This window comes from Anopheles gambiae, chromosome 2, assembly GCF_943734735.2.
Source record: "Anopheles gambiae chromosome 2, idAnoGambNW_F1_1, whole genome shotgun sequence".
Classification (NCBI taxonomy): Eukaryota; Metazoa; Arthropoda; class Insecta; order Diptera; family Culicidae; genus Anopheles; species Anopheles gambiae.
In genome coordinates this window covers 99,736,405-99,759,382 of record NC_064601.1, presented here as the reverse complement: position 1 = coordinate 99,759,382, position 22,978 = coordinate 99,736,405, and the positions used below count along the sequence as shown (strand labels likewise).

Genomic DNA, 22,978 nt, shown 5'->3' with positions numbered 1-22,978 from the left:
AAGCCGCGGGTTTCGATTAACGAACGACCGGCAACGCCGGTTTCGCTCAATAGGAATAGCAAATTCAATACATTCCACCTTTCGCCGGTTGCGATAAAAATGATCAACTTTTGCGGAAGCAGTATTGGATGGTTTATTTTTTTCTCTTTACTGTAGTTGTTGCTGCTGCTGCGGCGGCGGCGGCGCCTCTGTTGTCATTGCGTTAAGGCAAGTGAAAAGGTTATGAGAAAGGATGATGATAAACGTGGATGTAAGAATTGCAACTGCATCAAAACGATGCGACAGGACCGAGCACACACCGAGCAGTCGAACGGAAATGAAGGACACTTTGCAGCAGGAATTCCAATTTCCGCCGGTGTTTACTTGCCAGTGGATCCCTACCGTATCCTCGCAGCCCAGGTGTACCGATGTTGTGTAGAAAAAACTCGCGCGAAAAAAGAACGTATCTTGAGTCTCGTTAGGGTGCAATCTTTAAGATGTGTGTGGGTATGTATGTGCCTTGCGTCATTTGTATGTATTTTCATTTCCGTGCAGTGTACAAGGGTACGCTTTTAGATTGCAACAAATATCTGTAGGGCTTTTTGTCAATTTGTGAAATGAAGCAAACCTTACAACCGACGTAATGTGAGTTGTCGTTGAGGTTGGTTCAGCGAAAATAAAGAAGCATGTACCTTTGTTCATATTTGAGTAGCTCGTTTGGCAAGTGGTTGGAGTCGTGTTTTGAATAGTTGTAAGCTTTACATTGCATTATGTGCACCGTATAAAACACGTGTCAATAAGCAACAAGTGTTGCTTTACAAAGCTATTGAATTGGAGTGGAACATATACAGTAGAATATCTTACATTTCATTGTGCAATGTGAAGCCACGAAGATCGTCACAAAATTGGAATGCTTAGTTGAAACACTTAGTTGGGATAGTAAGTTTCACTTCATTAGGAGAAGTTGCTTGTACCTCTCTGCTCTGGAAATGTGATTCTCCAATACTCACTTTGTGGCACAGTGCTTAACACATCTCTTTGCAATGAGCAATAGTTCTTTGCTTTAAGTCAAATGTTATGTCATCAAATCAGACCATTTTCCAGGCCTGGTTTCCATATGTTATTCATGATGATGTTGACAATCCACTGTGTTTGGAAACATTGTGTTGGTGCTTAAACAAGCTCATGTTATAGTAATGAATTGAGGTCTGGTAAAAAATCAAATAACAACCCTCAATTCAAATTATAGGAGTGCCGAATGTAACCTAGTTTGGTCATAGTAGTTCCTAGTAAGACCTAATGTTGGAATCGAAACGTAGAAAGATTAAATCCAATTTGACTGTTAGTATATTACTACTGTTATCTGATGTATCTTTACTCAAGCACAGCTCAATGTATGGTACAAAAGGGCCTCGGTTATGACTAGGCGTTCAAATGAATTCACGCTATAGTTTTTCTTCTACCTTAACCTTTTTGCTTTGAAGAAGTATCGCCATAGGGTTTGAAGCACCAATCCTAAACCTAACCTTCAACTAACCGATACAACAGTTCTCTTTAGCAACGGTGTGGAATCTAGATCTGGACTAATGAACTGGACCTAAAACATTGAATTTAATCCAACCAAAGCACTTTGAAGTTGGTTCACGGTTGATGTCATAGACAAACACACTAATATCGTAGCTTTCTGCCTGTGAGCTAACAACTTCCGAATAGCTTTCCAAGCCACAATCCAATCACACACAGACACATCCGGATAGGTGCAATTTTAGCGACAGCTTTTACTGCTGGAACTGTTTCGTGTGCAATCGCATCTAAACTGCAGCATCCAACCCAACACGGATACCAAGCCTCGTTGCACACTCTCTCTGTCTCTGTCAAAACTGCTCCCAACACCGGGTAGTAATTGCGTTTGGCAGCAGTATTCGATGTGAACTATCTACCGGCTACCGACTCGATAAGCCAATGTGCATGATGTTCCAACCTAGATGGCATTGGCGAAGAAAGATGCTACCCTGGTTTTGTAAACACCAACCGGATGAGCCACCAAAGCTGGTTTTCTCTGCTTAATGTTCTTGTTTGGATTGGCCGGGCTGGCTCAGGGTGGCTCTTTGTGCAGGCTGCAAAAAACATTTCACGACCCCACGATGACCTTACCGCACATACGGCGCACATAGAAAATCATTCGATGTAAATTAAACGGCAAACAGACGTCAAATTAGACTCAAAGCTGGACGCGTATGGGAGTGCATTAGTACGAACGCCTTTTCTTTCCCTTGTCTTCGACCGCAATTGAAAGCAAAGCTCGACAATGTGTCTTGTACCATTATGGCCAGGGTTTCCCTTCCTGCCGCCGGCGCATTTGGTGTTTCGCATTGGTGTTACGCTGCTTCAAACGAGTTTTTACTTGGCTCGTTTACCCGGGGCCCGTGCGCTTTGCTAGCCGGCCTGCTCCCATCTGGTCGGCGAGAGTACTCACCACGGAAGTTGCGCGTCGTTAGTTTGCCACGACCACCGGCGGGTTTCATCAACTCGCTCGGCGTACGGATGGAAGCTTAGTGTATGTGTGCATGTACAAGGCATAAACTTCTTCGCTTTATGGTATGTTGTTTTGATTTTTCTTACGCTCCATACCTAACGAGTTCCAGGCGGAAGTTCCTGTTCCGTGCCCTTTTTTCCTTCCGTTTTTGCAGTGAGATGAGCACCCGGCGGGGAGGGATGAGAAACAATTTTCCCTTCCGAAAGCCTAACAGGTGGTAAACTTGTCAATTCTACGAGCGCCTCGAGAGCATTGTTTGGGTGGAGGAGGAGATTGCAACTAGGGTTTTTTGTTCACTTTTTCAATGATGTACACGAGCCTAAGATTAGGCATGCGGAGGAAAAACATGGAGCCTTAGTTTATACTTTCGTAACAAAAATATCTTTATGAATGGCTTTATTTTTGGAACATAACTTTCAATGCCAAGGAAGTTGTGCAAGTAAATCGTACAGCAGTTATTTTACACGACCGAACCTCATTGAATATAATAAAGAACAGATGTTTATATCATATTGAGCCTTTGCTATATTTGTATTGCTTGCGTAAATGGAGATCAGCATACGATTTTTATGCACTGTAGTTTTTTAAGCGATGCATAAAGAAGTCCCACGCAAGGCAGAAGAAAGATCAGAACAGTCTTTTCATATAATAGATGTCCAGAACATGAAAATTGAGCTCATAAGACCTCATAAATATAAAGAAATTGATCCTTAACGAGAATCCTTGTTAAGAATTTGTTTTGCATTAAGAGCAAGTTTGAATGCAGCAATAATGCATTAAGAGCAAGTTTATCAATTTGAAGGAATATTAGTTTTAGTATGCCTTAGAGCCGTAAAGACCAAAGTGCCTTAAATTGAAATAAGTTACGCCAATAGAGAAGTTAACGCACTAAATCTGCGATTATATCTATTCAATAGGTCGACTCATGTGACTGATAGACAGTACATACCATTTTTGTTTTAAATCACATTAAATGGCTCAACTGTGCTGCTTGTACACACTCTTCATTGCTATCATAAAATGTATTCACTTACAATTTCACTATGAACGCGAATAATACAATGCCGTCATTTGCAGCCATTTCAAGTCGCGGACAAAGGAAACTAAAAACCTATTCAAAAAGCCAACCCGTGCCCAGAGCTTTGACATGTTCCTGCTACTTGCGTGGAACGATGGAGCCATCTTCAATCATCTAAACATTTTCGGTGCGCTTGTTTAAGGTAAACATTCGGCAACATAAAAAAAAACATACCAGCCTCCCGTCTCGCATGCGACGATTGAACGTAATTTGATCGTCTATCCATGCGCACGTGCACGGGCAAAACGAGGGAAAAAGGTGGTCAACGCCAAGTCGGGCGCTACACGGTCAGCATCGGACACTGGCGATGATCAAAAGGCAGGCAGGCAAAGCACAAGTGCACCATCATTCGTTTGATTAATGGGTTTCGTTTTGAGTGGCTGTTAATAAGATGCCGAGCCCGTTTGCCTGCAATTCGATTCGTAACCCTGCCGAAGCGGGGAGAAAGCCAGCATGAGATGCTTTGGCACAAAATGAGAGCTTTTCCATGCGAAATTGAACGCATGTTTTTCGTCTCCTCCTTCGTTTTCCCATTTCCATGGCCACGGCGAGCGAATGGATCGATGCGGCGGAAACAAGACGAGATGTTTAATTTTGCTTCATCGATCACGTACCCCCCCCCCCCCCCCACACGCACTAGAGCACGTGCGAAAATAAAGAGTAGATGAAAACACTAGACACACACACACAGACACACGCACAGAGGAACGCATAAAACACAATCGAATCGATCGCGGAAAACTGGCGGTGTCGAAGTTGGCGAAATAAACCACCCCCCAAAATGGATCATAAATCTGTCCGAGGCGCCGACTGTTTGTCTAAGCAGTTTGGCGGGCGAACGGCAAAGAAAAGTGGAAAAACAAACCATCGACAAACACACACAAACGTGTGGGTATGTTTGCTGAAGATTCGCACGCAACGCACAGTACGCGGAAGCGCCGGCCAAGGTCGCGCCACCGGAGCATCGAAGCACCCGCACGAAGGATGTGAAGGATAATAATAAATCTCGATCTGTTGTGGTTGGCCGTCGTCTTATCGTACGGTTTTCGTTCCGCGCCAGCTATGCGCGGTAATCGTGGAGGGAAAAACCTCGTCGCGGTACGTCGATTTGAAAGAAAGTGAAAGCCTCATCGAACGTTCAAGTGTGTTTGGATGCTCTTGGGGCGTAAGTGCTGCAATGAGTGGGTCGGTTTGGTTATCTTCCTGCCAACGTGAACCATTCCGCCCCATCCCACGCACACTACAAGCTTGGAGCAACGGTGTTTGAATTCTGGAGAGCATCAGTTTAAGTTAAGGGGGCACTGATTTCTTTTCGACAAAAGTACACCGCCACGAATACGGAAGCACTAAACGCGGCTGGCGGACGAGACGTGCCCCGCAGCACAGTCGATTGAAAGTGACATCCGTCAGAGCGCGCTCGTCATTCGCACGTTTTGACTGCTTTCTATTTTTCCAAACAGGCGCCCTCGAAGCGCCGGAGAAGATGCGGCGGCGATGAAGACGTGTGAATCGCCCTCGATAACGGAACACCGCACGCGCACTCTTGATTGAATGTTCCGGGCGCCGACGAATGGTAATGAATCATTAATAATTATTGAAACTGATCGACGCTTCTTCGGCACGACGGGCAATAGTGCGAATAGTTTAGCATGCGTGCATGGAAAGAAGAGGGCTGCGTGGAAGGTGAGATCTGATAATAGGGAATATAAATATTTATAAGCGATTGTGATAATCAATTTAATAATCGGTGTGTTGTTAGTGGGTTTTCTCCCCTCCGGAAAGAAGGTGAACTGTCAGGTGAAAAGTGATAGTAAACAAAAGTGATAAAAGGAGATAAATAGCACGTTCAGAAATAATTCCTTCGTGACCAAAGCCGCTTGATAGAAAGATAAAAATGAAACATGATGTGATTTGGTTTTCAATTTTTCTCGTTTTTGTGTTCAATTCCGTTCGGTTTTCGATGCCGTGAAGATTGTGTGTTAGAAAAGATTGCCTGTTAAAGGTTTTCTAATTATCAATTGAGACTGCTTTGAAGAGATTCCAAATGTTTTTTTTTAATTTGCATCCAACTTTGTTACTTTATCGAAGTATATCTGAGTTTACTTAGCTCAAAAAATTTTAGTCAAAATATTGCTAGAACTTGTGTAGAATTTTTACATCCTAATTGAATTGAAGGATGTGCATTGTTGTTTAAAATATCTCCTTTATTAGCTGACAAGAGTTCTTGCGTTACTAAAGCTCCCTTTAAGCTTAATGAAACACAATCCAGCAACAAGAGCGCCCCGAGTCAGCTCGGATTCAAAACAATTTATTGCTGCAAAAAGTTTCACATCAGCTCATGCATCGCTCCGTAGCAGAAATAATTAAATACATTCCAAAATCAGGCCCCTTTTTACAAATTGACCCAAATTATGTTGGCCCTTTTGCCTGTATTTCGTGTGTTTTTCTCTCTCTCTCTCTATTGGTTCAAACAAACTAACAGTTCGGATGAGATGAACACACATATACACAGAGATGCTGGGCCGGCCCAATTGAACCTAAACTTTTCGGACAGATCGGTGCCGGAAAAATGCAGATGTTACACGCTCATCTTGCTTTTCCCCAACTCTGCCCACGCGTTTCGTTCATTTCGGTTCCCTACTGCCAAACTGCCTCGTTGTGTTTTGTTAAGGACGTTACTGGAGCAATTGCAGGGGCGTGATAGTTTGAGGTCGACTGTAGGAGAAGATGGAGCGAAAATCGTCTGCTTGTATGTTTTCTTTACCTGCAAGGGTGAAGCTAAAGCAGTGGAAAACTTTTACACATTCACCAGAGCATTTACCTTTTCCTTCAGTTTTATGGTGAAATGTGTAACGAATTTACGCGTGTGTAAACAGTACGGTAGCCGATTATTCAAGCCCCTCTGGCTGCTCTACTATTTTTTTTATTAGAGTCCACACAGAAGGTGATGGAATGAAAATGTAAAGAAAGCGACATCGTCCAGTAACAAGGGAATGGATGGTCGAAGTTCGTAGCACGGCAAATTGCTTTATGAATAGTGGATCAAATGTGCGATGACCCAGTGCGCATTTTCGTATGTGTTTAACCCACATGCTGTGTGAGTTGGTTTGCTGAAAGATTAATATCTAACGCGCATCAAAGGTGTTTCGTTCGTATAAATCATTCGGTTGACGGCTCGGTGTGACGTTGCGTCATGTGCGAACGTTATCCAATTCTGTTCACCAGGTTACTGCATTATGTTAGTGTTACCCGTAAAAGGAACAGGTTATGCTTAGATTAACATCAGTTTAGTAGAGCTATCAATTAGTAATAGAGAAATGTAACCGATATTTATTAAATACTCAATCCTAAACAATACAAACGATATCGACCGTTCATTTTGATAGTATTTTTCCTGTCCATTTAATCCAATTTCCAGATAAATCACAACATTGGCGACATCTCGAACCATCGATCTAATCTCTTCGGCTGGCGCCTACTTTCCTTGTTCGAAGGGAAACATTCTCAGAACGATTTAATTTAAAGCACCAAGGGCGATTAATTTTGCGATCACTTTAAGGCCAGACACCAAATCTGTTGCACAAAAAAACATATTCCAAACAAAACCCAATTTTCCGCAACCGTTCCAAAGATGGGCTGAAACTGATGATGGGTGCCGTGGGACATTTTGCATCATGCTGACACTGGCATATCCTAGCCGACGGGGGCCAAGCAACGAGCAACAGAAACGAAACAGAAGAAAGCAAACAAAAAAGTCGGCTCACTTTTCCAAGTACGGCGAGAAAATTGCCAATGATCTGCAACTGATGTGCAGCAGGCCGTTTGCTTTGGCATCCTCCCCAAAAGGTGGGATGTCTTGGGCACTTGGGATTGGGATTCTTTGTCTTTTTTGTGTGTAGTTTTATACACACACAAACAAACCCAAACGAGCATAAGGTTCGTGGGTATTGAAGCTTGCAAGTAATAAAAGTGTACAAAAGAAAGAAAGAGAGGGGGGGGGGAACAAATTCGCACACTTTGGCGGCACCAGAAAGAAGAGAAGCACAAGGTAAAAGCTATTTTTTTGAAAATCGTATTTTTTTCATCCATCCATTTTCCCTCCAGCAAAATTGCAGTTTCACGCGTCTGGCATTGGAATGGTCAGCGATGAAACAGTCTAGAGCAAAATGAAAATACCAGAAATAGGAGAGGGGTGGAAAAAACAAGACAAGACCGTCCACAACAAGGAAAAACTTGACCGACAGACGCGCCCTGGCGGTGCAATCCGCTTTACGTACCGGTCGCCACGACCGGTTTCCGCCATCGAGAAACTAATCCTTATCATCATTATCCGGGGTGATAGCGAGAGCCGCCGAGGAAAGTAAAAGGGCAGAAGGAAAGGGAAGCAAAAAAATACAGCAACCCAGTCGAGTCGAGGGGGTTGTTTTTCCCCTGAGCGCCGTTAACGCACGCATCTTGTTGCGGTGGGTACTGCTGATGTTGCTGCGTGCTTCGATTACAAAATCGTCGCTTCCTGATTGTTTCGTGCGTAATCATGATGAGGCGCCACGTGGCTTTGCAAAGTGGGAGTGATTATTGGGAGAGCGGGGGGTAAATTGAGTGCAGCAGCTTAAGCGCAGCATGAACACGAGCCGGCGGCTGGGGCGAACAATTTTCAATCAAAGCTTAAGCAGTGGAATTATTTTCGGCGGATAAGGCGGCCCAGGGCGGCGGATAACGAGCGGCCGCTGATCAAATCACATCAAACCGTTAGTATAATAATCGAATAATGTTTGTGTTGGCTATCATGTGTATGTGTGAACGAGGAGTAATAATCGAATTTTGAAAGTAAATATAGTAATTGCAAAATTACATTGTTTTTAGTGAAGGAAGCATAACACTCAAAAAATTTATAATATTGTACAATAATTTAAATTAATTACTTGTTTATCAGCTGTAATTGAGCAATCATTTTTTTTTACGATTAAAACAGGTCTATAGCATGTAAAGGACGCACTATAGACTCTAACGCACCTATTTTTGTCTGTAAGTCAACAATATTCGATTATCATAGGAATCATGATAAATTTACAAAGTATTCTAGCATATTTATGACAATTGTAATTCGAAATTATAAAATCATTACAAACACTGTGAAATGTGAATGTTTTTTTTTGGGTAAAAAATACTAGTGAGTATCAACAACATTAACATATACAAGCCAGCTTTTTTCACTTTGTTGCAACTTCCAAACTTGGTACAGCAACTAAATTATTTGAAATTATTCAATTTAAATTATTAAATACTTTACTTAAATTGATTTTTTTTTCAAATCACAGAGAAATTATTTTCAGAACACAAAGTTACAAATATTTTTTTCTAAAATTGTATAAGCAAAACTATTGACTTACAGTGAAAAACTGATGTATGAGAGGCAAACCTTGTAATACGCTGTCAAAAGTTGGTGACAAAAAAAAAACAAGTGAGTTAAAGGCAAAATACAGAGGCAACGACTGTTTCTTATGTACAACATTATCCATTACCTTCAACATTGGAAATTAAAACTAAACAAAAAGATAGCTCTTATGCCAATTACATGCCACAAATGCGTTACATTGGACGACGAAGCTCGTACCATAAGTAATATTACACGCAAAAACAGGATTTTTATTCTGAAACATAATATAATAAGCTCGTTACAGCGCAGTTAATTCAACGCTGCAGAATTCAACGAGAGAGAGAGAGAGAGAATGGACGAACAGTTCCGCCGAGCGTCCTTTGCTACGAAGCGTTACGCGTTTTGCCTGCAATGCTACTAGCAGGAAGTACCGTTTTCCACTACACTTATTAGGAACAAAGACACTTTGGCGGCAGGATTTTTTTACCGCACATCGCACGACATACAACATCACGGCACGGTATTCTAGGTAAAGTTGAATCCCTCCCTTTCACTTCACACAGTACCCGCAGCTGCTGTTCGTCGAAAAGGAGGCCCAATGAACATGCATTAGGGCGTAAAATGTGCGCTTCGTGTTCGGGTTTTTATTTTTAAATGTGAAGAGCGCGCGAAGAGTGAATGGAAAATGAGGAACAATGGGAACTGGGATCCTGGGCTTGAGCGTGTTCAAGTTGTGCGCCCGGCAGAAAAGTGCTGGCTCTGCTTTCAATTATTAATCACACACCGAAGGAACGGTGTGCTAGAGCAAGTACAGAGAATATGAGGAATAAAAGTGCTCCAATCTTTAATCCGTTCCCAAAAAAAAAAGACACCCACACTCGGGAAATTGGGACTGTTTGCGAAACTACTTTTATCCAGCCCGTCGGAAATGGTATATGTGTATATATTTTTGCGAAACATTAAGCAGCGAATAAATGTGCGGAAAACGATCGCGGTGCGTTTGATAGGCAGCCAATTGGGCGTGTGTTTGCAACCGGAATAACGCCCCCCCCCGATAAAATATCGATGCGGTTAAGCGAATTGGAAGTCCGTCCGGAAGCAGTCGGCCATTCGTGTGTCAATGTGAAGTTTTTTTTCCACCTCCTGGTGTTAATTTCCCATCGACCCCCTCGATACACGATTGGATTATTTTCGTTTTTAATTAAAGATTAAAGGCTTCGAGCTTAACATTTAACCGATACCGTACCGCAATGAGCAACAAAATGGTTTATCGGTAGGTAGAGGTTAGGTTGGGGGAAAACACACACACACACACACAAATGAATTGCTTCTCTTTCTTTGTGTGCACATACCGGGTGTATGAGGAAATCCATTGGTTGCAGTCGAGTTTACCGCTGCTGGGGTGGAAAACATTCCCATTTACCAATTATTCTGCAAATTGAACAAATGCTTCCCGGCAAATCGGTTAAGCAAACCTTTGCCCACCAGTGGCTGCTGCTGCTGCTCACAATTGCTAAACACATGGGCCTCAGTACCGGCCTTAGGCACCAATCTAATTCAAAGTCATCCCACTGTCTAGGGATAGGAAACTAGACGCATCTTTTTCCCTTCGGCCAGCCGACCATGGCAGCTGGATAGAAATTTTTCCATGCATATTTTAAACGCACCGTACCCATCGAACGGTTGAGAGCATGTAATGTGAATGTAATTTCTTATTCCAGGCCGCTTCGCTTCCCCAGCTGCGGCTGGCCCGTACTGCCCTTAACAGCCCACAACGCTGCCAGATTGTGCGTCTAACGATCTAAGCCCAATAAGCGACCTGAGAGAACGAAGAACGAAAAGGGCAGTTTTGGTTTTTTTTCTGTGTTTTGTTTTGTTGCTTGCCCCGCTGCGAGTAATTTCTTGATCCACTTTGGTAGGAAAATAAATCGAGCCCGAGACGATCCGGGCGACAACTGGTGACCCCCGTTTCCCGGTGGGAGGACCATTGGTAGTTAAGGGGAAATTTGTTTAATGTATTTTCGTTTAACCCTACAACCTTTTTTCCCGAAAACCCGTTTGTGGCGCAACAAGGGAACCCAAAAGAAAACTCCGAAACAAACCATTCCGAAGATTGTTAATGGGACATGGACCTGGTTGTGCTTTCCGCCCTTAGAAGGGCGAAAACGACACTCCATACATACAAAACCGCTTGAGTGAGAAAGGTCGGAAGAATAAGGAACACGGTAGAAAGAAGGGAAACGAAATCAAACCTTTGGTGGCCGGGGAGAACACGTTGTTACGGTGGTGGATCCTTAGATTCTTGAGAAGCTGCTGCTCCCGATGGCCCAAGGGAATGCAGGAGAGAGAGAGCGAGAGAGAACGAGCGAGATGAGAGAGAGAGAGAGAGAGCACACGCGAAACCGTTTCTCACTTCACTTGACCCTGACCCGTCTTACGGGAAAATGGGCGACCAGGGCGACCTGTGCAAGAACTCTTCAAGTGCACATACACACACACAAACACCTTCGATGACCCGAACAAAGAACGGAGATTTTCACTTTTCCCAACCTTCGTGCTGGACCGCTTTTCACACACACTCACATATACACTATCCTTTATGAACACTACATAGAACCGTGCTGGTCGTTGCTTATTGTAATTTTCCCGTTCCCGGTTCACTTTCCGAGCACAAAATCAAACATTTCACATTGAAGACATACACTCTTCAGCCGTTGTTGTTTGACGTTTCTCGTGGAAAACTTCTCGTCTTCCCTTTCGAAAATACAAATTGATCCTACAAAACAAACACACATGAGTGCACATACACAGCACAGAAACTCACTCCCTTATGGAGACAGCAACAAACTGGACGATTCCCACTTTTGATCGGATCGTTGATATTTTATGCGCTGTGTTAATGTGTCTCTCCTCGTCGTAAGAGTTTGAAGAAGCAAAAAAAAAAAAAAATCCTAACGAGAAAACTTTACCCATAAATGGGATGAACAACTTCACAATTGCTGTCTTCGTCGTTCGTCTCGGTTGCGTCTTCGTCCATGCACTGCCAGTATGCGGTACCGATTTCTTATCAGCCTGGAATGTACGCTGACCAGCAGCGATTTGTTCGTGTTCGCTTCGAGCACAAAAAAGGGCATCGAGGTTTTCCAAAGATCACTCCACTGCACTCTCACTCGCAAATGCGCTCTCCGCCCTGCCGCCAAGTGTTACTTCATACATCATCATCACAGCCACACAAGCCATCGCACAAAAGCCACTGACCACTAAATTCCCCCGAAACCGGCAAACCGATGCCCGGAGGCGATAGCGCACACGGCACTAGGCGGGGTAGAAAAACTCACTTTCATCACAAATCATCGTCGCCGATGGCATTGCACCCTCCTCCCGGAGGGTGTGTGTGTGTGGAAAGGAAAACGGCGCTGTGTGCTGCTGCTTGCGAAATGGGAAATGTCGAGAGCGGTGGAGCTTCGAGCCCATCGAGTGCCGCTCAATTTCCCGTTTCGCAAACGGACGGTATACACGCAACAATCGCGCGCCCGCTCGACCAGGCACGTAAGCGACCTTCTCCCGGGTGCCGAGGGCCCGAGCGAGTGAGTGAGTGTTGTGAGGAAACCTGTTGCAAACGAGCGTCAGACCCCCTGCAGGGAATGGGAGTGGAAGACACTTTTCCATTGGCCCCCTTTAGGTGGAAGGTGATTGGAGAGCTCCCCGAAAATAGGGGGGAACGACAAAAAAAGAAAGAAAAAAAAACACATACATCAATCAACACCACTTGCACTTGCACTTGAATGCACCAGGCATTTGTCAATCGTCTGCGCGCGCTACCCTGTGGAGGCGATGGCTTTCTTCTCTCTTTCACTGAACACTTTTTAGCTTTCTTGATGCATGCAGGGGAGAAGAGTTCAAGGGTTTCTACGATGGAAGGGAAAGAAAGCAAAAGCGACAAAAAAAAACCTACACAAGGGCCACTAATTCGCTAGGCTTTTCCGAGAAAAATGTTTAGCGAGGGTCGAAAAGAAAGCCCCGAGCCGAGCCTCTACGATTCCCATTGCACTATATGTGTGCGCCGTGGTGTCGTGTCACACCAGTCACCAGTTGCTGCTGTTTCTTTCTGCTGCTTCTCTCCCTCTTCTCTTTTCTACATTGCTCACACACAATTAACCATTATCCACGGCTTTGTTCGCTTTGTGCCCTTTGTACACTGCACACACACACATACACATACATACACGTACAAAGTAGATATGAAACGCATCACAGGGTTGGGAAATCTGGAATTCACAGCGCAATCACTCACTTAACAGGATATCCTTTCCACCTGTGGTTCTGCTCATGGATGAGCTTGAAACGATCAACTGAGCCGTAAACACACACACACATTCACATTTACGAATACTTGTATTACTTCACCATACAAACACACACACACATTACTGCTCATCACTACCTTTCACCGTTGAGCACTGTTCTTGATGGGTTGGAGCGAAACCAAAATAAAAAAAAACCCTTTTTTCTTCAACCGGCGTAACAATAAGCGAAGGGAGGAATGGGCTCCAGGTGGGGCTGAATGTTTCTCTTGGGAGCGATGGAAAATGATGGAAAATCTCGAACCGGTGGAGGAGTGTAATACAACGCCAGAATCTCGCACCGAAACGGCTCGGCGACGGTAGGCGACGAACGTACCCAAAAGGAAAGCAGTACCGCGCGCACGGAAAACCAAACGCAGCACGGAAACGCCTTTGGGAAGGAGAGCACGCTGAAGATGAATAAACATACCCGGCCCGACACAAGGACGAGGGGGAGGAGGGGTTTGGGAAACTGCTGCTTGGATAGCGGTTATCACGGCAGAATAAACACACGAACCAGGCAGCGTGGGTAGATTAGGGCATGTCAATGTGATTTTGCTTTGCAAAGGTGCAAGCTTTGAAATTCTAACAAGAAATTAACACATTTGAAACGCGAAAGCTTCGAAATCAGTGCACTATACTATAAGAAATTGGATATTTTTGGGCGATTCAAAAATAAACGTTTTTCATTGAAAGCTCTTCTCACGTAAGTTCCCTGGAAAGAGCACTCATTTGCTATCACAACTAATTGCAAACGAATTAACCACTCGAAAGAAACTACCAGCGCTAACCGCACGTTACCTGTTCACTGGTCCGCTTGCTGGCCGACGCACGACGTCACGACGCGTTGCTTCACCGACGACGCCAGATTCGAAACTGATCGGTGCAGCGATTGTTGTTGTTTTGCCGTCCACCTTGCCGGTGGTGGAGAGACCGCCGCTGCCGTCGCTGCTGGGTGGCCCAGCATCCGCCGGCGGTCCGGCACTCACGCCGGTACTCAGCCCGGCACTCGGCACCGGAGCTTTCGGGCGCTCGGTGCGCAAACTCTCGCTTTCGTTCGGTTGAGCGCCACCGGGCGCCGTTCGGCTGCCGGCTGCGGTGCCGGCACCGAGCTCTGGCTTTTGTTTTGATTTCGCTCGTGGAGCGGGCACGGGTGAGACGGTGGCCGCCACCGTGGGCGAGGAGGACGAGTGGGGCTGAGTGCCGCTGGACGAGGAGGATGACGTTGGGGGTTGCAGCGTAAAATCGAAAGCTTGCGCACCGGAGCTTCGCCCGTTCGAGGGTGAGGTCGTCAGGGTGGTGGAGGTGGCGGTTGGCGGTGTGCTGACGCTTCCGCCGGTACCACCGCCACCGCCGCTGCTGCTGGTCGTTGTCGGTGCGATTAACGAGCTTGTCTGTGTCGTTTGTGGCGCGGTCACTGGATGGGACGATGCGAGAGCCACTGGCGAATCCTTCGCGAACGCATCCTGCAAAGAGACGGGGAAATGGAAAATGTTTTGCTTAGTTTAGGGAGAGATGTTACCGAGAGGATGCTAGGAGAGAGAGAGAGAGCACACTCAGCGAGAGACATTCTGTAACGGAAAGCTCAGTCGTCGGTGCGTGGAGGAAAAAAGCATGTTTGTGAGCATGTTTTGAGTCAGAATTTTAGAAACGACGACTCCTCACTCATACCATGTAGTAGAGCACAGTGAAAGCACAGTGAAAGCAAAGAGAACGAGTGAAACATAGGTACTGTCCAGCACGGGAATTCAAGGGCATTTGATTTCCATTCCCATTGATCCGTGTCCTGTTAGGCTCTACTATTCTGTTGTAAGCTCTTCAGTGGTATTTCGTTGAATTTTCACAGAGCTGACACGGACATCGGAGCGTTCTCGGGATGGTTGTGAAATGTGTTTCCTAGCAGAAAGATGATTGTTAGCTCCCCGGTTTACGGGTGACTTCTGCGAAAGGAATCGTTATGCAGTCGGTCGGATTTCGCTTACATGCTGTAACATATCTAAAGTGGTCAGCACAAGTTGCGCATTTTCTGGGGCGAAAAGATGTTAAACAAACAGCGTCTGTATTTGTGCTGCAACAACACGTGTTTGCTACATTGTGTGCAGGGTGGTACACGGTGCTTACATTCCGTGCATTCATTGGAGCAGATTGGAAAAGCGCATGAGTGAAGATTGGATTTTTACGGACGGGAGGCAAGAACCGAATGGTTTAAGCTTGCAAATTCTACACCCAACGCTCCTAGAGGGAATATAAAGATGAAAAGGCAATAACGAGTGATTTCGTAAGCAAATTTACTTTCCAGATTCGTTCGTAACTGTTGGGAAGTTGTAGGTTCTCGTAAAATTGGCTGGCTCGATTGTTAGGTAACATTAAAATAATAATGTATACATCAGTTTTGTTAAGGAACAGCAGTTGTTGACTGCATAGATACAATTTGCAAATGAATTGATAATACATAAAATATTTGGTTATAAACTTATTTTAGATCCTGTAGCAATGCGTTTAACTATATGGATTTTTTTTAAGATTAATGTCCTAAGATTTATTATTATACAGTGAACCCTCTCTTATTTGAGAGGCGATGGGACTGTCGAATACGAGGGGTTTTCAAATTACAGAGGTGAAAAGTGAATGAAAGGTCCATCCAAACAAGAAAGAGACAGAACATTTAGTATGCAGCCTTAACTGTTGCTATAGGAAACTGCGAACAGGATTGCCAATTTGAGCATACATCATTCAATAACCATGGCAACACCATATACCAATAAGAGGGACACAGATTTCGGAGGTTTTCCAAATTAGAGGAACAAAATTGTACAGGAAATCAAGGGACTGTGCAAAATGTTCAAATAAGGGAGGTTTTTCAAATTGGAGAGGTGTCAAATAAGAGAGGGTTCACTGTATATTAAATAATCTTCAGCGGGCCATACGGCCTAATTAAGATGTGTTACAATACAAAAATTACAAAGCAAAACAAGCCTTTTATCACATCTCACAATGGTCACGGTAGAAGCCGGAGATGTTCTTTGAAGCACTTGGTTGAAATATTCAAATCAAAGCAATCCGAAACAGTTTTGAATTCAGCCGACAAGCGTAACATCGCGTCAGACCGACCAGCGCTGGAGAGGGGTGGAACACCCCGGAAAGTCTCTAAGTGACCTAAGTGGTCATGACGGTGCGTAGATATCGATGCGATGCAGTAAAGGCGATGACTGGCGAGAGCCATTTAGAATCATCTCAAATCGAGCAATAGAAGAAGCAATTATACATTTCGAATAACAGCTTTATGTATTTTATTGCTTCTTCTTCTATTTGGCGTTTTTCGTCCTACGCGGACATGCCGGCCTATACAGGCTTTCGAGACTTAATACATTACCACGCTGCTGGATGGTCAACAATCCTTGCTACGAGGGACGGTCCATTCTTAAACCCATGACGGGCATGTTATTGAGTCGTTCGAGTTGACGATTGTGCCACGGGATCGCCCTTATTTTATTGTATTACTGTATTTTATTGTTATAACTCCTCATTTTTTTTGCGAATGTAAATCCTTGGGTGAATTCTGAAATTGATTCTATTTCTTCACTTTCAAATAAATTGTTTGTCAACTGTTGTGACTTTTACTGATATTTACAAGGGTTCCATGATTTGATAACGATTTTAAACCTCCTCCAGAGCACATCGTATCTTCTTGTGATTAGGCGTAACAATCTAAGTTGGTCTAGCTCTACTGTTACCACTTATTAGTTGGCCTTATGACTGTGTAAACCATAGCAGGGTAGTTAGTTCACCACCCAGGAGAAGTTTCAGTTGCATTACAAAACTGCCGTTTACATCAAGCAATACCTAACCCAAAACATAACATTTCAAGCTTGATATACCCCATACAGACTTACAAAAGTTTAACAGGTTCCAGTTTTAAATCAGGAACTTGTGAAAAAAGAGTACAAATGTTCACCAAAGTACCAAAGATACAACAAAGAGAATTTTCAATTGAGTGTTGGCTACTTACTTTCATTACAACAGTACTACACCGACCCGAACCGCTTTCATTACGCTTGATGGCACTGGATTTCTGTTCATCATCAGTAAAAAGTCTTCTGTTCTTTGTTTTCGGTGAAAAAAAAAAGAAGAAGTCCTTCCATTTTATACAACTCAATGCTCCTCATGCTGCCTTTAGGTCCGCAGTAAGCTTGCAGCTTCAGTAGCTCTTATCTGACACATTCCACTGGCATGTGTATTACCATCACCACTACGACCGTTGTGTGAAGGGCTGATCCTGCACGAGCGAGTGATAAAATCTGCCCGAGTGGCGATTAAGTAAGAGAACTCGTCCTGCCGCCGGATGCACCCTGTCCATCATCAGCTCCGGGCAATTCATTCGTCACACCACAGCACACAATCATTCCTTACCCCTCCTCTCACACACACACAGGCACACCCAAGTGCATTGACCCACACCGCATGCATGCGGTCTGTACGGTGAAACAAACCCCTCACCAAACTGACCTTTTGCTGTCCTCCCCCAGCCCGCTGTCCACGTTGTACCAGCTCAGCTTCCGGAGCAGATTTTCAAGCAAAGAGGGACGCGAAGGAAAAAAACTGCGCTCCACAACGCTCCCGTGTGCGTGAAGGCGTCGTAAAACGACTCACTCACATCCACACCCATCCATCTCCGGCGTGACGAAGGACGAGCTGAATTTACTACTCCACTCCATGTACTTGGTGGTGTTGTTATAGTTGCTGCTGTTGTTCTCAGGCAAATGCCATTGGCGACGCACAGCGCTGCGAACGTAAACATATCGCACGTTACTTACGGAGAGGGGAGGACGAAAGGGACGAGCAGGTTGTTTGCGGAGTCGTATCCCTCGTAGCTTTTCCATTCGACTGGGACTCGTTGCCACCCTTGCTTCCTGCCCCCCCCCCCCCCCCCCCCCACTCGACAAACGGTGTCGAAAGTGTCCAACCCAAACAGCTCTCGTGTCTTGTGATGGGAGCATACTTGAGGATCTTCAATTTTTTGTCTTCTTGCCTGTGTGCTTTACTCCCACCAAAGCCAGGCAAGTTTATGAGCTCCTTCGAAGGGACCTGACAGAAACGGAACGGGACAGGGAAAAACACCCCGGCGGCAAAGGCAACGAAGACAACGTGTAAGAAAAGTGAAGTGGAGAGAAGCAACACAAAAAAAAAACCCCTCCACCGTAAAATATCCCACACCGTGTCCCGTGCACCCTTCGGTCGGTGTCGACCATCGTCGTGTCGTGTCTTCGTCTTCGCACTCATGGTTTATTCATTTGCCCGTAAGGCAGAGCTTTTCGCTAAAGTGCCCACTTTCGGGTGTAGGGTTTTGGATTTTTCAAGAGCCCGGTTCTGTGTTTCCCCCTCTATCCCCTTCTTTACCAACCTGCTCCATTCTACGGTCCTTGGCTTGCGCCGGTAGGACGATATGGGACGATTTCCATTCGGCAATGTTGTAACGGCTGCCCCGACTGACTGGCAATCCGTTTGCATGTTCATTAATTTTCATCCTTTCAGCGGAGCCCGAAAGCTTTCAGGCATTTTGCAGGCGTGTATGGGTTTCGGTGTGTGTGTGTGTGTATGTATTTTGGTGGAAGGTTGGTTTGTCGACATTCCCGTTGTTGCCGGCGGTATATTGCTACAGTTGGCTGAAGATGGTGCTTTAAGCACATTTTGCCAATCCTTATTTATGGTTATTTATTTAGTTACAAAAATGGCAACCGGGTCGAGGCAGACGAAGTGCTAAAATGCTTCACAATTCAAAGAGCCAGCGTCAGATTAATGAATGGTGCAGGTTCTTTGTTGGTTTTAGCAGTTAGCAATACGTAAAATGCTCGAAGAAATTTCCGAAAATGAGCATAGTTTGGCATTAGGTTTTCCTTCTTAAATACTCTAATTGCTTGAAATTCAGACAAGTATTTTTATTGTGTTAAACAAGTTGAATTAAAACGATACATCAAAATGGAGTTGGCGATAAATAAATGCTCTTGCTGTCTTGTGACACGGTGACAAATGGTGTAAATGTTACAAACGCAAAATGGCTTTAGTTTCCAGGCAGCAGCCTAGACAATCAACGAGATGTGACCAACGAAACACAAAACAACAAAAAATCTATGAAAAAAATTACCATCCAGATAGCACACGGCCCCTACCACAAACTTCTGTACCCTTGTAGTTGTTCTGTTCGGGGGAAGATGGTTGCTCATGGTTGGTTTGATCGGTCGAGGGAAAAAATGGGCTAAACTTTTTCACTAACTCTAATCTTCCAACCACCATCGCCGAAGCTCGGGAACACCTGAGTTGACAAAAAAAAGGTGCACCAGCAGCACCGCGGGACGACAATGTTGAGGATAGTCTTTTTTTATGTTTATGTCGTTTGAAAAATCTCCAGAGTTAAGAGAGAGTGTTTTGGGCGCAAAGTTTTGAAGCAGATACGGATCGACCAGCGGCATTAGCCGGTGTACGAGATGCTGTGAGAAGGGATATTTCATCGTTTCAAGTTAAAGTTATCGTTTTGGAAGTTAAGTCTGTTGAATGCATAAAGTTCGCCTAAATGTATGCAATCCGAGCGAAGGCACAGATTTCCATGTTGTTGGGCGCTTGTTCCCGAACGATGCGAACGATAAACATCGAACGAAACCGCATTCAGTAAACTATTGAAGGGGAGTAATTTAAAGAGATTAAATCAAATCGAGTGGCATTCAATGGCGAATCGAGCGGGCATGGTACATTAGATACATTAGGTACTCCACAGTAACTATCACGCCACAAGGGTGCTCTTAAGACTTAATCCTATGCGGGCGTTAGTTTATAATCTCTATCCAATACTGAATTGGGAATGAGAAGGACCTTACGCAGCTTCTTAGCCCACACACACGTGCCTGGCAATCGGCAATCTCGTGCGAAAGCCGTCAGTTTACCCGCCGGTGGCAATAAACGTCACCGCCGCATCTGCTACCAGCCAGCTAGGCACCGTGTTGGCCTTAAGCAACGATTCCGAAAAGGCAATTCCGATCGTGGGGTGAGTTTTCATCCCCCCCCCCCTGATGGGTAGGCGGGTTCGTCGTCGGTATTTACCGATTCCTGGAACACTTAGCTACCGTCCCACTCTTGTTTGTGCTCGCTCGTTCTCTCTCTTCATCCGCCGCTATCAATCAGCGCCACATTCATGCTCAACAAATTGGCACCCTGTGTTGTGTACGCGGCCCGGAATTGCCTTAGCCCTCTGCCTTCCCAATCACCCTTCTATAACATTGGCTCCACTAAGCGGATTGTGCCCTGTGAAAACCCTTCCGCTTCTCTTTTACTGTTCATTCACGGTTAGCTTGTGTGGGGTTTCGCTCAGGATTCAGTGCGGATAATTAGGACGCGTATAAGACCCGCTTATGACGCACCAGTGCCGCTTCCGGTGTCAGCTTTCCGGGTGGCATAAAAATGGCAGCTCGTGCGTGCACAGACACAGACACGGCTTTTGCGCCAGGCGAAAACATCCCCACGTGCATCCGTGAACATTCATAGAAAGTCAACGTGCCGTCGGCGTCTTCTAAGAAATGACCTCCGCGCCCATCTGCCGTGCTGCTGGCCTCCGAGGTAAACTCCACACTCCCAGTCAACTCAGGCCAACACGCGGAAGGCTTTAAATATTCACAACAAAATTAAGCATCTTCCTTTGTCCGTTGCGTACCGTTCTTGGTACAGTTTTGGGGAGCCCCGGGCAGGCAGAGCATTGGCACAACACCACGCGCGCGAAACATGATATGAATGTGTGGGATTGCCCACGTTTTGCCACGAATTTTGGATTGCCTGTGCGTCTTGCGTCGGGTTGGTGGCACGGGACATCCGGCCAAAAACCAAAGACTTTACCGGGGTACATTAGTCTTATTATCGTACCGGTGGGTCGGTACGTCTGTACGAGACCACCACCACCACCATCTCCGACCATTAGTACGCTTAATCTTACGTTCGTGTGGTCGACCGCACGGAGCAGAGATCCTTGTTTTCGGCGAACCGAAGAAAGTAAAACCTCTGGTGACACGGACTTCCGTTGCTCGCGAGAGATTCTGTCCTACCCTGTCTGGTACCCTGTCCGCACTCCACATCTTTTCAATTAATTAGCTGAATTATTTAGCGCCGGTAATTATGACGCTTGTTTTCATGTCCTCACTACAAGGAGGACGATGACGCCGGGCTGCGGACACAAACCGCTAGACGGTAGCACGTCGCACGGATTCACGTACCTTGGGATCCGGGAAATGGCTGATGAAATGGCACGTCGAATGTCCAACAAGGTTGGCCGGAATTGCTCTATATGCGGAGCAGCGACTCCGAGGAGTACGCCGATATGGTGCAAAAGTTTCTTCACGTAATTCGTTTGATTGCCCAGGGACAGTTTTAGATCAATTTCGGTGTCGAACTGATATTGGACTGCTTGCGAGAGGGGCGAGGGAAGTCTGTCTCATTTCCGTGTCCCATTCGGGACGTTCTAGCTGGCTCGTTTCATGAATCAATAAAGCACATCGATTGGACGAGAGCGAGAGGCCGGCAAGGAAATCGTCGGGACATTAGCAAAGGCACTGGATTAGGAGCCCGATCTAAGCCAATGGTGATGACGTTGATGTTAGCGGTAAATCCAGATAATCGACGGATTCAAGGCACGGTTGAATATTCAAGCAGTTTGGTAAGGGACCCTTTTCTGGGGAATGGAAGTGGATGAAATCTAATTGGGTATTTATTGTGAAATAGGTCAGGAATAGAAGGATTAGGATTGTGATAAAATATCTATCGATTGTCTTGAAAGGTCGACAATGTGGGACAATAAGATATTAAGGAAAAGCTTATATTTTTTATCGGATCTTACAACTAGTCTCTTATTCTCAATATAGAACATGATGCAAAAATTCTAGCTCCTTGTAGAGTACTTAGGCCTGGGCCATGTTTGGAAGTTGGTTTCTTTTTAATATTGTTTTGCGGTTGAAAGACAATGCTTGGGGTAATAGGATTGACTTAGTTATAAAGGTGGAAGGACTAAAGACGTTTTTTACGTAGCACCTATAAGCTAATTTTACTCTTGGACCATCTACGAAGGAGCTTTATTTTAAGACCCTAGTTCTAGGTATATGTGCACTCGTTGTGGTCAGAATAGACGAGTACGAATTATCTCATAAAAGGAAATGTCCGTTGCTTTGCAAAGGGTGCCTGAAGATTTGCATTCAATTTACTTGGAACATTTGTGCAAATCTGTCTGTTAGCAACATAAGACACTAAAACCATACTTATCCATACATACAATTGTAAGTGGCTTTCTTACTTTCTTCTGCTGACGGGTTCATGATGCATTGATCAGTATTGCAGCGGAATCGGACACTGAATCAAATTAGGTATTGTAGCTGATCCTGTAACAGGTCTGGTTTGCGATCTGATCCATGACTGAGTTAGATACAGACATAGTTCTTGAACTAAAATATCCAGGACTGGAACAAGATTCATGCATGGGATCTGAAACAGTTCAGGTTCTGGGTTTTTAATCAGGCCCGGGATCAGTTCTGGGAGCGATAGATGTTCAGAATCAATTCCAGAAACGGTATATGTTCAAGATAAGATCCAATACCCGTATTGGATCGGCATAAGCTCAATCACGGTATAAGAATTCA

The 22,978-nt window shown here is 44.9% G+C and overlaps 1 protein-coding gene across 5 annotated transcripts in view; it reads right to left on the bottom strand.

Moving 5' to 3' along the window:
- LOC1276993 (mucin-19) overlaps positions 1 to 22,978 on the bottom strand; it is a 172,396-nt gene that overhangs the window by 121,708 nt on the left and 27,710 nt on the right. For all 5 annotated transcript variants that reach the window (XM_061647345.1, XM_061647343.1, XM_061647341.1 and 2 more), the window contains one exon: positions 14,115 to 14,779. In XM_061647345.1, coding sequence (XP_061503329.1) covers positions 14,115 to 14,779 — 665 coding nt within the window. The remainder of the gene's footprint in view (positions 1 to 14,114; positions 14,780 to 22,978) is intronic.